Source organism: Macrobrachium rosenbergii, chromosome 27 (genome assembly GCF_040412425.1).
Source record: "Macrobrachium rosenbergii isolate ZJJX-2024 chromosome 27, ASM4041242v1, whole genome shotgun sequence".
Taxonomy (NCBI): domain Eukaryota; kingdom Metazoa; phylum Arthropoda; class Malacostraca; order Decapoda; family Palaemonidae; genus Macrobrachium; species Macrobrachium rosenbergii.
Genome location: NC_089767.1, coordinates 36,814,281 through 36,830,305, shown reverse-complemented (window position 1 = coordinate 36,830,305; position 16,025 = coordinate 36,814,281). Strand labels below are relative to the sequence as shown.

The following is a 16,025-nucleotide window of genomic DNA, read 5'->3' as shown; positions in this document are numbered from 1 at the left end:
GAGAGCAGGTCATTCAATACAAACGCCTCCTTGTAGTTAAAGTTTGGTATTTAAGCGTTGACCATAACAAACATTTATTTTTCCATTCGTATCAACCTAACCCACGAATATGACAGAATTCCAGTGGCCTTGGCAGTATAGTTTTCCACCATTTTTTACGTAAGCAATAATTTTTTTATCTTTGAGTGATAAATACTTAGGAAGTTTATTAATACAGATTAGCCTGTATGAAGCCTGATAATACGCCCAGTCTGACGTGACCACCCCTCGTAAGCATTTTAAGATTATGGTTTTTGTTTACTGAAGTCCAAATAGAGACCATTTCCAAGAAAACATAACAAATACAAAATTTATTCAATGAAAATAAACAAACAAAAGATTTAGGAACAATTATGACAAACCTTAGACCTGGCCTTTCCTAGGCTAGATTAGATTGCTTAGATGTCATGTAGGCTAGCCTGTATTTGCTTGGCCCACACAACAGACCTAACAGAGAAGCTTTTTAAACCGTATTTGAGCCCTCTAACAATAACCTAATTTTTCATGTATTAAAACGGTACCCTAAAGGCTACTGTGGAACATATAGTAGGAAATAGTAGGATTAAGTATTAATAGAAAATATTGTTTTTCTGATAGGCTTCTATTTTTATGTGATTGTAATGAATTTAGCCTTTATTTCTTTTTGAAAACGGGGCATTAGCCTATTACACCCCCTATAACAATAACTACAGAAAGGTTGGGCCACATTGTGAAACAGTTTTTGTGTAGTTACAAAATCATGTGAAAAATAGGGATGCATATTCACTAATCTCCCCGAACCTAACCTACTCTAGGGTGCCAAGTCCAAAATTATATGGGAATGCATCCTAATCCTTACCAAGGGTGCCAAGTCCTACCTGACCCCAACACTCTCTACCTAACTTGACCTATGGTGCCAAAAATTAAAGAAAAACACTATCCGCGTATGTATAGCCTTTGATTTTATATTGCCCTCTTTATTCTTCTTGTAGTTGCCCTAAGACTGCCCTAACTTGAAGACTGTTGTCTCCCACTTTGATCCCCATTACTTAAACTGTTGGTCTATAATGTGTTAATCAACCAGTTGTGAAGGAAATAAATGTCAGATTTGCAAAATTACATAAGACTTAGAACGCCCTATGTCACATATAAATAAATCACAACTGTAATTGTCATTTTCAGAACCTGCACTTAACACATTCAAAGACAATGTTCTTTTCATGTCAGAGTCATAAAAATCTGTTACAAACTATCAGAAATACCCAATTCTATTTCATTTGTGAAATCACTTACCTCCTAAGTAGGTTGTTTTTTTTTTATTTTGTAAATACAGTACACTGTAGATTTGTCAATCGGAAGATTTCATAGTCTTTTGAATAGGGAAAAACTTAAAATTCATTGAATTGCATCAGCAGAAATGGTAATAGATGCATCAATCGTGATATAAGCACTAAAAACAATATTTTTGCATTCATTAACAGTCCTACCCAGAACTAAAGTATGATTTTGTAGTGGCAATTATGGGATTACATTCTCACATGGCAGGTTATATGTAAGAGTTTTATGCCCATCGGATCCACTAAACTAACCTGACCAAAGTGCTGTGATTTATAGAGTGAAGTATTTGGATATACCTTAACCTAACCTAGGATATCTAGTCTTATCTGACCACGGGCCCATAGACATCCCAACTAACTTATATAATGCTCTTTTTAATTTGTAAGGAAGGTTGTGTATTATGACAGTTCATATTATTGTCATTCCTACACGAGTACAGACATAAAATCTTTTATCCTATTTATAAGTAGCCCAGGTGCTAGTTGGAGAAGGTCATTGAAGCTAGGTAGCAAAGTAGTTCAGCAATGGCTGCCTACTTACCTGCCAACCCTCCCCACTAAATCATTGTGCCCTTTTTTAGTAGACCCTTTCAACATCCATTCAAATCAGTTCCAAGAATTGTAATTTTTACAAAGTAGTTTCATTCCATACTAATGAAGACTACTAAAAAGTAATGCAAGGCATTTTGTTTATAAAAATTTATTCATCAGAGGTTACCATTGTTTCTTAAGATTCTCTTGATTTTTCCATTTCAGTGATTTGATAATATGGGATGGTTTTGATATACTCCATGTTTAGTTGAACCAATATTTGTATTCTTTTAGGTGGTGGGTATGGTTTGCATTTTACAGCAAACAGTATATAACTGGGAATTATGACAACTTCAGTCTTTGGGTAAGGTGATAATGTTATTTACTATTCTTGCTTTGTTTTTATTTACAGATTGCAGCCAAATGCAGATGTTAGAAAAACACAGCTTGATGCTTGGTGTGCACTTGTTATTGCATGGGGCAAAAGTAATAATGTCAGTCAGTTAGATGTTGCAGAAACATCCAGCCTTCCTGTCTTTAAGTAAGTGTTTTACAATATATTGTTTTTTTAATTACACACAGTAGGGAATCTTCAATAGTGAGTGTATTGTATTCTGTTTCCGATATTTTTGATCCAACAAGTAAACCGTCAGTCATTAGTTACCCTTAGATAGCATACCGTTGCCCAGCAACAGTTCTGCCTAATCTTGTGCTTGGTCATGAAGATGACTGAGCCTAGTCATCTTCATGACTTCATGACTGCCTAGGTCTAAAGGCTCTGTGTACGTGTTCTATCAGTTGATTGAGCTTTTTACAGGTTAGTTTGCTGTGTCAGCCCTTTTTGCATCTAAAGAGGGGTCTTCTTAATATGCTATGGATCTTGAAGGACTGAACAGGTCAGAGTTTTATAAGATTTGAGTCAGAGAAGCAGTTTCAAGTATCACAGTGATCCCATAGAGGTTTTGAAAACATGTTTAAAGTGATGTATTTCTTGGTTGGGTCATTTTCATGTGTAATACAGATCTGTTTCATCCTCTTCAGTACCCCAATTGAGCTTATATAAAATAAGAGGGATGTACTGGGACAAAAACAGATTAGGGATTGCCTGTCTGTGGGTAAACCATTGTTAAACAATGCCTTATGGCATTTCTTTTTTATCCATCTTGGATGGTCAATACATTACCTTACTTGTAGATTATATATTTAAATTTAGGGATTCTGTATCCAGAGTATGGGCTTTGGCAGCTGTTAACTTCCCAGTATTTGTGGTTAAAGTTTCAGTTTGTGATATTTGTACATTTCTCATTCACAGGTCCTCTTGTAATTTCTTGGTAACTAGTATTATTGTGATTATAACTGAAATGATTCATGATCAGGTGCCTAATTACATTTCTGTTTTCACTAACCATATTCACTTAATTTACCTTTTCACTAACTGAACATCATTTATTGGTAAGGAATCCATCCATTAGTCGAGCCTTACCAGCGGATAGCATTGCTGTGGTTTTAGAGGAGTTAGCAAAGCGAGGGAACCTGGAATGGACTGATAAGACAAAACGAAGGTAAGCTACAGCTTTTTATGTTATAGAATTTGGCTTTAGGAGTATTTGTAAAACAGGAATAAATAATGCCTGTTGATATGAATGTTTTAATTTTTTTTTTTTTTGCTATAGTATACAAGTTTTAAAATTCATTTGCCTTTACAGAGGCTACTTATTGTGGAGAAGTCCTGCAGAATGGGGACAACAGATATACGCATGGGCCCAAGCTACTAGTCGGATCAATAATGTATGCACTCTCTATGAAATTAATCAAGGCGATGACACTGCTGATCAAGGTTGGTTATTGATTTCATTACAGAGAATGTTTTTTATGTGATTTTACATTTAACTAGGAAAATATTTTCAAGATCTCTGTTATACTAATTGTAGAATTTTGTTGTGGTATTGATTTTGATTGTTGATCAGAAATTGAAAGATGTGCAGTATAAGAATTAAGGTGGCCTTGCTTATTGGCATACTAGTTTCATGAATTTCTATTCAAGTTATGATTTATTTTTAATCATCTTTTTTTCTTTGTTTACTGGGAATTTTGTCACTAAATATTTTTTATTTAGTCTAACTTATGTAAGTTGCCGACTTTTTTTTTCTTTTTAGGTCAGATTCCACACCATTTAAGTTGGAGTTTGAAATGTAGAATATTTCTTACTCATGATTTTTGGTCATATTTGTATGATGCATCTGTAATCAGTAGATGCATATAAAAGTAGCTACTACAAAATCATTGATGTTTATCGCAGAGACCCAGAAACTAGACTGTTCCCTGCAAACCCTGTAGGCAGTCTTACCCACCCCTAATAGACTTAAGAGATCACTGGTTATCCATAAGTCAAGAAAAATTTTGGTTCTGGCAAGGGACAGGAACAGAACTATGGGTTCTGCACTTTGTCACCGTTTCTGATTTCCCCTTCTTGATACAAGCTCACCTACAATGATGACCACAAGAGCTTCAGGGCAATCAAAGAGGTGATCAGTAGGTTTCATGCTTCTTCGGTAATCTTCTCAGGTCCAAAAGTCAGCAGTTGGCCAGCACCCAATCTTCAACCTCAAATTGTTAAACAGGTGTCTGCAGTTGATCCTCACTGTTATGGAGACAGTGGAATCAGTACAGCATTCATCAGGGAGAAAACCCTGTGGCATCCTTGGACTCCCAAAAAGCATATTTTCACATCCTTAGCCATCATCATTGAAGAGGAACCTTCACTTTGTGTGGGTAGGTTAGGTATTTCAATTTTGAACACTTGCTTGAGCCTGGCAACAGCCAAAGACTGGGTGCATTGGGTTGGCACAATGCTTTAAAGGTGCAGTACTTGGATGATTTGCTAATTATGGTGGCAGTGTCAAAGGAATAGAATGACCACTAAATCGCATGCACAGGTAGTGCTAGTAACTAGGTCTTTGCATCAACAGACATTTGACTGGGTCCCTTCAATGAAAGCTTTATGTTTGAGGATGGAGTGGTGGTCTACTGTTTCTCTCTCATCCGGTTTTGGTAATGGTCCCTGGTGACTTGGGAAGATTTGCCATTATCCTAGCCAATTCCATACTATGCCACTCAAGCAACTGGTGGAAACATCCAGTGGTAGCATGTATTTGGTTTTCTCATCTTTCACTCTGATGGTCAGTCTTCCTGTTGATTAAGGTGTTTTAGGAAGTCTTTCCCTTTATGCCACCTACAGCATCAACTGCTTACGTAACACTGAAGCAACAGGAAAAGTGGTATGTACATATGGTTTCAGCTAACTAGAAAGGTCATTCTGGGAAACCTGTTATTTGTTGCTGAAGGTAGAGAAGGACAGCTAAGGCTAAGAACCTTTCACTAAAACTCTGGCTCTTATCACTTGTACAGCCATAGCGCTTCTAGTCTCATCGCCCTTACATTTCAGTTGGTAATTGGTTTGTATCTGTGCATTGCCTTTGAGACTACTATTTACCAGTATGAAACCTTGTAATCTCTGATTCTTAAACTCCTTAAGTAAACACTTTCAAGTTTATGAGAGCCCTGGTCCCTTACAGTGGTTTTCAGTTACTGTCCTGGATCCACCAGCTCTACAAACATTCTGGATATTCACACCAGAATTGCAATTGTCTATATAATTGATGGGTTTGTGATGAACAAGTTTTCATAACAAACCCTGCAATCTCATCCATTGTGCCAGCCTCCCATCCCTGCCAATCTCACATTACACACTGTCTGCACTGAGGTGGCTGTTGGATGGATGACCAAGGGTCCAGGTGGTGCTAATTGTAATGGAAGGGTGTATTGTCTTTGTGAACAGAATGTTTTAGACCATGATTGAAGATTTAATTATAATTTATGGTAGTTTGAAAACCTTTTGTAAATAGATTTTTGTGTGTAGTACTATAAGAGACATAGGTGCTCTTTGTGGTCACCAGAAATAAATCCACTAATTTTTAATTCATTTTTACAATAATTTCAAGTATGTTTTACACAAGTAGGTTTCTTAAACACCATGGATTTGGGGACTTCATCTACCCACCGTAGTTGTCAGAATTTACATACACTGTCATGTACTTCTGAAATGCACCCAGACATCACCCTATTACTGTACAGCACTAAGTTCCCTAATTTATCATATTGCATACCTTTTTGTTTTCCAGAATTTCATGGTTTGGATGGTGATATTCTCCAGAAAGCTCTGAAGGCATTAGAAGTTTCAGGCAAAGCAGAACTAATGGATTTCGGAGACAACCAAGGCGTTAAATTCTTGTAATTCAGGATTTTGCTTCTAGCGCTTAGCTTATATCTTTACCCCAAAAATTTGGCATCAGGTAAACCATGTATACACGACATAAAACTAGGACTACAACTGTAATTGAAAGGTAACACAGTATAATATGAACATGCGGTACAATTTTTCACAATTAAAATTTATACGAGAATAACGGCTTTCATTTTCTTCTCCAGAATGCAGGAAACAATCAAAGCCCAGCCCTGATTGTCTATAACTATATGATTGTTTTGGTGAAGCATATCCTCAAGAAATTAGTGAGGAAAATCTTCAGACAAAATTTTACTGTAAGCTTATCAACTGCTGTTAACTAGACCATTATATTCTATGCTCAGCCATTTAAGGGAAAAATCCAGACACCTCATGTTCTTTTGACACGCAAAGGCCATAGGGATGGGCAGCCCAACAAACAATTTGATTCAGCCTGAAGAAAACAACAAAATGAAGGGAAGAGAACAAATTGGTGCTTAATTCTGAAGCGACTGACAGACCCGACTTGTAATAGAGGGAAATTCACGAGTTGGAAATTATAAGCAAAGTTTTAAACCTTGGCAGGAGAGGTAAGGAAACAGTTGCTGAATCACTGCTAATTTCCCGGCTAAGTGAGGGAACAAATCCTCCTAGGTGTTAAAAGGATACCCAAGACAAGAACTGCTTGAGCTTGATAAATGTGGCTGAAATAGAAATCATTAATAAAAAAAAAAAAAAAAGGACCTCAGCAAGTTTGAGCAGAAACAGTTATAAACAGTAGTTGTAACCAGCAACTACATGGCAGAAGGATGCCCAGAAGACTGGAAAGGCTCAATGAACAATAATATCCCAAATATGATTTTTGTAAGAACATGAAGCAATTTGAATGATTTCATCAATCAAAATTAAATTATACTTACAGAATTAAAACAAATATTTAGACATATAATTTTTATATTCAAAAAGTCACTGTAAATAAAATACCATTTACTTTGTAAAATTATTGCTACAAAGGATACTTGAGATTTTTACTATAAAAGAATTTTACATACAAATATATATAAAACTGTTGGAAGAACGTAACATCAGTCCTGTATTAAAATCTAAACACGACTTATGCAAAATAAAAATCTGTTGACCTTAACAACTACAGTAGTCATAAAAACTTTATGTTGACTGGGAAAATGATAAGAAGTACCAAAAATAACCTTGTAAAATGTCGGTATAAAACAACAGACACACAGCTACTTATACAAAGGAAGACGCATTGTTATTGCTATTTGTTACTAACCATGTGAATTATTCATTAGTCTGCCAAATATTTTAAAAGCCTAGCTGGAAATTAGGCTACATTCATTTCAACATTTTCTTTTCCATGTTTCACACCATGGTTATTTTCAGTAATATCCGTAAGACGACGTTTGCATAAACTTGGGTCTTGGTTTGTTTCCATGTTCTCCTGTAAAAAAAAAGAAACTTTTTTATAATACACTTTTTCCATATATAAAACCCCACCAATTTCATTAATAGTCTGAATGTTTTCAAACACGTATAAAGAATTCTTGCAGAGCAGCTAAGAGGGAAAGGTTAGAATTGGAATATAAATTAAGGCCAATGGCAAAGCACTGGGACGTATGAGGTCATTCAGCACTGAAAATATTGATGAAACAATTGTTAAGAGGGTGGAGAGTAAATGGAAAAGAATATGAGAGGGTTGCAGCTAGGGGCTAAAGGGATGCTGCAGAGAACCTACAGATGCACTGACGGCACTAACCCCCTACAGGAAGAAAGGGTTTTAAAATCATCAAGATAAGGTAACAAATGAGTTACAAACATAATTTACATAAAATAACCAAAACCAACAGTCCAGATTCTAAAATTCCTTCAGTAGCAACAGGTGCTTTTTTGTTAACACGAAGAATATATTAAAATACCTGAACTTCTTTAAATGGTGATGGATGAACTCTCTTCTGCGGGGTTGCGATGAAGTAGCATTTCCTGCACGTGGCTATGTATTTTTCGGTACCTCCAATGACCTCCACCTGCAGCAAAAAGAAAGAGAGTTGTTCATTTCCATATACAGTGTACAGAACAGATGCTATGACCATGGCTAACAACATGATGTTCCTGCACTGTGTAGTATTTTTGGGTAACTTGGATCTTCTATTGATATTATAAATAAAACTGAAAGGAGTCTGCCTAATCACTGATTAGACAAATGCATCAACATGGCACATTACAAAAACACACACAACTTCAGAAGTATGTAGACAAAGGTTGGGACCAGGTATAAAATATTTACTTGTTGCTGATATAACCATACAATGAAGCCCAAATTATCTATAACTAGAATTAAAAACAGTATCTTAAAAATCATTATCTCTAATTTTAATTTCTGAATATAAAACTAGAATTTTCAGGATACCTAAATCTAAAGGAATGAGAACTGAATGTACCAGGCAAGACAACTGTTGAAGGTTTTCTAGTTAAAATTTATATTTCAACTGTTATAAAAAGGATAAAATGAGTAATGTTATCATTAAATCAATTTTTGAGGATGTTAGTTTTGCCAGGTACTGTATACATGTTGCTGATGTCCATTACATCAAACAACTTTATTTTAAAGAGTGTATGTCTCTTTAGTACATCTGGAATATGTTTAGCAGTACACAGAACTTACTGCCAGGTATATAACAAGGCTACATAGATTAGTGAGCAGCCTCGAAGCTAAATTCACAAAATCCTGTTAAGCAGCCACTCAGATTATTTAAAGTACTTTCTAACAACGGAAATAAACTATGGAATGTTTACCATTACTTCTAGTTACTCTTATGAAAACTGAAGAACATACACATCTATAATTTGTTCCCTATCATTATCAAACCTGGCTATCTGATATGTAACAATGCCTGATAAGTACTGAAGGCCCTATTGTATAGCATGTGTCTCATCACCTCAAGATATCCCATAGCAAACAGTAACTCCAAAACAAAACTTACACTTGACATTTAATTGAAGACTTTCATCTAACAATGCATCTCGCCTAAAAAGGCAGCTCAGCAAAAAAAATCATAATAATGACGGCTGATAAGTTAAGGACTAAAAAAAATTGTGGTGTTACTGTGTCTGGGTTAAATTTCCTCACATTAACAATCCAAGGACAGATTCATTGACTGACTGTGCTAGAAACATAAAGCCTGGACAGTGAGCATACAGTGTTGCTGAACTGAACTCCCATAAGCAATTAAGCCTCATCTATAGAGAATTCAGGCTTTATACTGAAATAAGGCTTCAGCCAAGGCAATGGTTTGAATCAGCAAATTATAAAAGTTTGTTTTTAAACATCATGTTTATTTCAACTGTGGGTTCATTTGCATTATTAGTGAGGTATGAGAGGGGATGTTAATTTTCTTCCGAATGTGAGTAAAGATTCATTGAATCTACTAACTTTGAAAGTATACACTGTACATTGTATTAAAAATATAAGCTACGGCAACCAGCTGTATACAGTGGGTTTGTTGTATATTGTAAATGTATAACTTCCAACACATAAATCCTATATTGTACACAAATTACAAAATCCTATAGGTATACAAAATACTAAAAAATACAGCTTTTGAGGCAAGAATGCTCATGTAGGAACAAACCAACCTGAATAAACCAAATGAAACTTACTATTAAAATTCGGTTACTTTTGACAGACATCTCGAGTTTCTATTTTGAAAAATATTTAAATCACTCGATTCAAGCTAACCTGGGGGTGGGGGTGGGGAAGGTTTCAAATTGAATCACATACCGAGGTTTCTGCAGACGTTCTCTTTGTGTAAGATGCCTCTTCAAAGCAAATCATGCACACTGCCGTCAACTTTACAACGGACTCACTCAGGGGAACAAGCGATAAAATATTTCCGAACCCTGATCGCTGAAAAGTTCCATCAAGTGCGGCGACAATGACTGTTTTACCTCGGTTGGCCATTTCCTCTGCGAACTCCACAGTGTCAGGGAACTGATGAATAATGAAAATTAATTACTAACAATACTGTACTTCAACATGGAAGAGCACCATGTATAAAAAGGCATAAATTAAGAGAAAATGGAAAACTCAAAATACAACATGCAATACATATTACAGGACCTTCGACAAAACTTTAGACATGCAGTAATATATCTGTGGAATTATCAAAACCACGAAAACAATGGTACAGTATCTTCATGAAGTCTGTATCTGGAATGCTGTATATATTATGTATCATCTAATCTCACATGGCATGCACCCCTTAAAAATTTGTCTCCAAACGACCATTATACATTCTATGCATTTCAACAAATTTCAGTTTTTTACAGGTGCCTTTATTATTGATGTGGCATTACTGTACTGCTAAATTTTACCCTTATTCAAGTTAAAGTGGTTACTTCTTAGCAACTTTTCAATATAAAACATGGCCATCAAGAAGTTGTAGCTGATCTAAAATTTTTTTTTTTTTTTTTAGTTCCACTGGAAAATATTGAAACTTTTCAATATAAAACATGGCAATCAAGAAGTTTTAGTTGATCTAGACATTTTTTTCTAGTTCCACTGGAAAATATACAATGTTAATGATGTGGTTTCTGTATATTTATTGGCTGCTTAAGGATTAATTGGCCATGGTGTGCAACCTACTGTCATGTGGCAGAAATCAAAGATCACCAGCTAAAACAATACGACTTAACACGAGATAGAAAAAAATTATTGGAAAAGAGCACCATACTTACAAACTGTCCTTCATCTATCCCAATAACACTGTATTCCTCTGCCTTTTCCCTCAAATCTTTCAAAACCATGGTAGCAACTGCAGGTAAGGTCTGTCTATCATGTGTTGCAATTCCATCATTGTCATATCTGCAATTGGTTTATGAAATGAGGTTAAAGTACACAAAAATGTCTACAGAAATGTATGACAACACATCAAAAGCCTCAACCATTCTAGCCCTGTGGAGTTAGAATTTTGACCCAGTAAGAATTATGGGATGATGAACATTTACATAAACTTATAATGGTAAATATAAAGCTGATTTGCAGTAATAAACAGCTGTTATTTTTTAACTAAATGTGCTAAGGAATTCTTCAAAACTAACCTAAATGAGTGGTATTCAGTGTACTACCACCAAATCTAAGGAAGACTGAAAAAACAGCCACTTAAAAGAAAAATACACTACATAATTGGATATAATGAATACTAGGAGGGCATGCCTAAATCAGATACACATCAATACTGAACGAAGTGTTAAAATGTTTGAAAACTTAGCTAGGACTAAATTTCCAAAATGACATTAAGAAAAGGGCAAAGAAAGAATGGAAAAATGAGGCATCTAAACTTTGCAGTCTTGGAAATTATATAATTCAACCTCAGTGCCCCAAGATAAATTGTCTACTTAATGTATAAAGGTATAAACAGTATAATACATCAACAAGACACTACATACCTTATATCTTTGGCATACTTGATAATTAAACAATTATGTTTCGCTATTTGGTAGCGCTTGAGACGACGCATAAGCTCAGTGGTCTTCCCAGAAAACATAGGTCCAAATATTATCTGAAATGTTAAATGTGCCTAGAGTCATATGACGTTTTAACCTTATGAAATCTCGTCTTAATTTCCTAAAATATTGGGAAACTGTACTAAATAAAAGACAACACTTAAACTGACAATTAATCAGCTTTATTAGAAAGAATTCGTTCATGGCAACTATAGAAAGCAATAAAAAAAATTCACATTACATACAATTCTGAAACTCAGTGTGTTATAAGCTTCAAGTATAACTTGAATAACAAACAGCAGCTTTTAAAATCAATTTACCTTTATTTAAAACCAGAACAGAAGTACATAACACTTCATATTAAAGCAGATACAAAAATGCAAAGAAAAACTCACTAATACATTCCTACAGAAAAATGCAAGTTCATTTAATGTTCACTATCCACTGCCTTCCTCTACACATAATCATACAGTCAGCCCTTGTTTTCATAGATTTGACATTAGGAAATTCATTCATTCGTAAAATTTTGGCAAATATTCTGAATATGAAAGAACGAAATTAAACAAGAAAAAACTATGGCTGCACTTAGGAAAAGAACCACAAGTGATCCTTTTAATATAAAGAGAAAATACATAATTAAATATCATTAAAAATTTTGTTTTATAACGTACAGAACTGTAACGACAAAAGTAAACCAATGAAATAAAATTAAAAACACACAAGAGAAATAAATTCTGTGTAGACTATTTTCAGAGCAGGAAAATTTCACAAACTTGAGTGATACACATATTGTACTGTACTACAACGTGTGGTATGGTACTTACATAAGTAAATATCAGCTAATATCATAAGTTGCTTAAATTCTTCCTATTTCATTTTGTCTTGCCAAAGATGATTTCTACTATATGCCAGTGGCCCTTTTCTTCAGCTTCTTGTGCTGGCGTATTATTTGACAAGTTTAATATGTCTTTAGTGGCTCCCCATTCAATCAAAAGACGTGCACCCTGCGCAAAGCCGCGCAACCCACAGTAGTGAAGGGGTGTGTTTCCGCACACATCTTTAACATCAACCTTAGCTCTGCTTGCCAACAAGGCTTCCATCATGGGGAGATTTGAGCTCTGTGCTGCGAGATGAAGGGGCGTCAAGTGTTTACTACGTGTCTGTAAGTCAGGGTCTGCACCCTGAGCCAAAAGTATCTTGGCCAGGAGAAGATGGCCGTGCATCACTGCAACATGGAGAGCTGTGTTTCCATCAGCATTGCAAGCATTAATTGGTGTTGCTTTAAAGGAGCCTGTGGGTTCTTGTGTGTACTGCAATGTGGGCAAACAATTTGAACACTGACACAACGGATGGCATAAAGGTCTCGGGGATGACAACTCATAACCTGGATTTGGATCTTCCTTAATGTTCAGGTAATAGCAAACCAACTTGATATCACCAACAGCTACAAATTTCAACAGTTTTTCTATCTTCTTCATTTCTGCTGCACTCTCAGAGGTAAAGAGCTGACCTGAATTGTCTGGATAATCAAAAGACCTCCTCTCAGAGTGGAGCAAAGATCTACGCCCACCCACGTCAACTCTGATGAAGCCATGTAATTTCTCATTGTCATTCTTTATCTTAGCGTCTAAAATCATTTTTGTTATGTGCAAATTGTGGGCACATTCAATGGGGGTTAACTTTCTGCTATTTCGAATTTTCAAGTCAAGACCTAAAGCTATAAATCTTTCCAACAGTAGTTCAACAATTGATGTGTAACCCCATCGACATGCCAAATGCAAGGGAGTATCAAGGACATTATTCTGTGCACTGATGGCTATTTCACAGCCTACAGATTCTGCATAAAAAAGTAATGCCTTAACACAACCCAAATGTCCATTCAATGAACATAAATGCAAAGGAGTATTTGAATCACTATCACACTTGTTCATGTCAGCACCTGAATGGAGCAAAAGGAGTAGTGCATTCTGATGACCACGTTGTGCTGCATAGTGTAAGGGTGTGGCACCTCTGAAGTCAGTAGCATCTAAATCAGAACCTAAACTCATCAACAGTTCAACAACAGTCGGCCTACCAAATATGCAAGCGACGTGCAAGCCAGTGTAACCTCTCTCATCACGGGTATGGACCGTGGGCAACAAATTTTTCTTAGGTTTTGATACAAGTCGTTCACATTTATCACAGGAACACAGAGGGTGACATAATTGCGCATCTGCTTCTGTTATTGCTGGCTCTTTCTCAACGTTATCTTCAAACGGATTGTACTTGCCATCAAGTATGTCCTTCACATCATCTGCTTTACCCAGGCGAATGCACTCGAAATATCGTGCTGTCGGATCTACGCCCTTATATGCTAAGGCTTCCTCCATACTTCTAAGAACTGGACTCGACGTGCTATCAGGCTGCATCACACTATCTGCTTCTGGTGAGGTAGATCCCATAAAGGCACCTGAATCAATATGCTGTATGGCTGCCTCAAGAGAAGAAATATTAAAGCTCTGTTCTCCACTCTCTGTGCCCAACGCAGAAAAACGGAAAAACTTCAAAAAGGTTATCTGGGCATACCAGTTTGGGATGCTGGCTTTCACTACTAGGAACACTAATACTGGCAGAAGTATATCTGAAGAGAGAATGCTACACTGTGTCATTACAACAGAAATAGCTCTCTTCAAACACCCAAGTTTCCCTAATGGTGACGTGAAACCTTCTATGTTGGAAAACTCAAACTTTGCTTTTGTCAGGCTACCCGAAAGTTGAGGGTCTATGTCTAAATCTCGCACCTGTAAATCTGACAGGTTCTTGATTATACGATTTAAGCGTGCATCCTCAACAGCAGTGCATGCAGTGATACCTTTCATTAAACTTTTATAGATCCCATGTAACACATAAGTCTCAACAGCTAACTTGACAGCATCTAGAAGATACTGGTCTTCTTTTTCCTTCTGCTTCAAGCGAGAATTGTCTGACAGAGTCACCTGAATGGCCTCTGAGAAAAGCTCACTACCTAGATCTCGCAGTACCTGAAGAGATTCTTCCTCTAGATTTGACCTCTCTGTAAGAAACGCGCGAATGAGGCCATCCAATTTCGCCAGAGTTTTCTCTCCACCCGCTTCCGTCCAGAGGAGATCGAAGCAGTCGCGTAGGTTAGAAAGCACCACTAAATTCGACGTCGACGAGGGCAAGGCATGCGAGGCATATAAGGGGTCTTCAAGGCACAGCACTTTATACTTGTGATTTTCTTCATCGTAAAAAGTCTCGTCGAACAACACGTGAACCGAATGGGGGTTGGAGACGTCGTTCTGCAGCACTAAGACGTTCCCCTTCACCACGACGTCTCGATCGGCCAACGTTCTCATATGAGTTTCCGGCAACTCCTCGCTAGGCACCAAAATATGAGCTAAAATGTCATCCTGACCCAGGGAGTACTTAGGCAACGCCCCGGCCCTCGGCACGCAAATAATCCACCCGGAGAGGACGGCCTTTTCGAACACCTCGACATACTCTCCCTTCAGCACTTGGAAGAAGGTGTTCTCTTCCAAGTCCTCGTCGTATCTCTCCATCGATTCCTCTTTCAAGATCCGTCACGGGACACCATGGGCTTCCCTGTCCCTCCCACTAGAAACCGGTCGTAAGCCTACACGCCCAACATCCACGTTCATCGACATTCGATATCGTATTAAGGGTTCAGGGACATCCTACACAAGAATCCCGTGACCTGAAAAGGCAGACCCGCCAACAATAACAGACGCTTAAAGGCTGGGGACACGTAGCCTAATACCGTCACAGTTTAAACAGCTGATCTTAAATATGGTATTGTTTCTCTATTTACTCGAGGATAATGCAATGTTCCTTTTATTGATTATAGATTACTTGACGTTTTATTTCAAAATCAGCGAAATTTACAATCGACGCTAAGTAATCCATTGTGTAAGAATATTACTCTGAGAGAGAGAGAGAGAGAGAGAGAGAGAGAGAGAGAGAGAGAGAGAGAGAGAGAGAGAGAGAGAGAGAGAGAGAGAGAGAGGCTGTTACCAAGTCGTTTGACAACGTAGGAATCCAGATTTAGAACATTACAGCTATTCCTCGTATCATTTATCGGGTTTTATTGCAAAGCACTTTTGTCATTGCCTAATTAAGTGGTGACTAATGTTTATCGTCCTAACCCAAATGATTTCATGAGGTCTCTTTATTCGGCTTTCACTTGCGAACTAACTTCTTCTCCTGGTATGGTGAATATATAATTAATTGTGTGAACACTATATATATATATATATATATATATATATATATATATATATACATATATGTGTATATATATGTATATATACATATATGTG

The 16,025-nt window shown here is 36.7% G+C and overlaps 3 protein-coding genes across 3 annotated transcripts; 1 reads left to right on the top strand and 2 right to left on the bottom strand.

The window, feature by feature from the left end:
* On the top strand, positions 1-6,352 carry Vps25 (vacuolar protein sorting 25). The gene is made up of 5 exons (XM_067129553.1): positions 1-159; positions 2,299-2,427; positions 3,344-3,448; positions 3,593-3,723; positions 6,068-6,352. The coding sequence occupies exons 1-5, from the start codon at positions 110-112 to the stop codon at positions 6,178-6,180; spliced, it is 528 nt and encodes a 175-aa protein (XP_066985654.1). The 5' UTR covers positions 1-109; the 3' UTR covers positions 6,181-6,352.
* Positions 6,353-7,104: 752 nt separating this feature from the next.
* LOC136853648 (ankyrin repeat domain-containing protein 27-like) lies at positions 7,105-15,495 on the bottom strand. The gene is made up of 6 exons (XM_067129485.1): positions 12,513-15,495; positions 11,632-11,744; positions 10,921-11,047; positions 9,965-10,174; positions 8,103-8,210; positions 7,105-7,627 (listed from the first exon to the last, which is right to left on the bottom strand). Exon 1 carries the CDS (start codon positions 15,246-15,248, stop codon positions 12,561-12,563), a length of 2,688 nt encoding a protein of 895 aa, XP_066985586.1. The 5' UTR covers positions 15,249-15,495; the 3' UTR covers positions 7,105-7,627; positions 8,103-8,210; positions 9,965-10,174; positions 10,921-11,047; positions 11,632-11,744; positions 12,513-12,560.
* On the bottom strand, positions 7,511-11,729 carry LOC136853330 (thymidine kinase, cytosolic-like). The gene is made up of 5 exons (XM_067128692.1): positions 11,632-11,729; positions 10,921-11,047; positions 9,965-10,174; positions 8,103-8,210; positions 7,511-7,627 (listed from the first exon to the last, which is right to left on the bottom strand). The coding sequence occupies exons 1-5, from the start codon at positions 11,727-11,729 to the stop codon at positions 7,511-7,513; spliced, it is 660 nt and encodes a 219-aa protein (XP_066984793.1).
* Positions 15,496-16,025: the final 530 nt, after the last annotated feature.

Bases quoted from the DNA above. Each gene is read 5' to 3' on its own strand.
- Vps25 (XM_067129553.1), top strand. From the start codon at position 110: ATGACAGAATTCCAGTGGCCTTGGCAGTATAGTTTTCCACCATTTTTT. The intron at 160-2,298 runs GTAAGCAATAAT...TTTTATTTACAG, and splicing joins AGTTTTCCACCATTTTTTAC to ATTGCAGCCAAATGCAGATG. The intron at 3,449-3,592 runs GTAAGCTACAGC...TTGCCTTTACAG, and splicing joins ACTGATAAGACAAAACGAAG to AGGCTACTTATTGTGGAGAA.
- LOC136853330 (XM_067128692.1), bottom strand. From the start codon at position 11,729: ATGTTTTCTGGGAAGACCACTGAGCTTATGCGTCGTCTCAAGCGCTAC. The intron at 11,048-11,631 runs GTATGTAGTGTC...AACCAATTGCAG, and splicing joins AAGTATGCCAAAGATATAAG to ATATGACAATGATGGAATTG. The intron at 8,211-9,964 runs GTATGTGATTCA...TTTTTGCTGCAG, and splicing joins GAACGTCTGCAGAAACCTCG to GTGGAGGTCATTGGAGGTAC.
- LOC136853648 (XM_067129485.1), bottom strand. From the start codon at position 15,248: ATGGAGAGATACGACGAGGACTTGGAAGAGAACACCTTCTTCCAAGTG.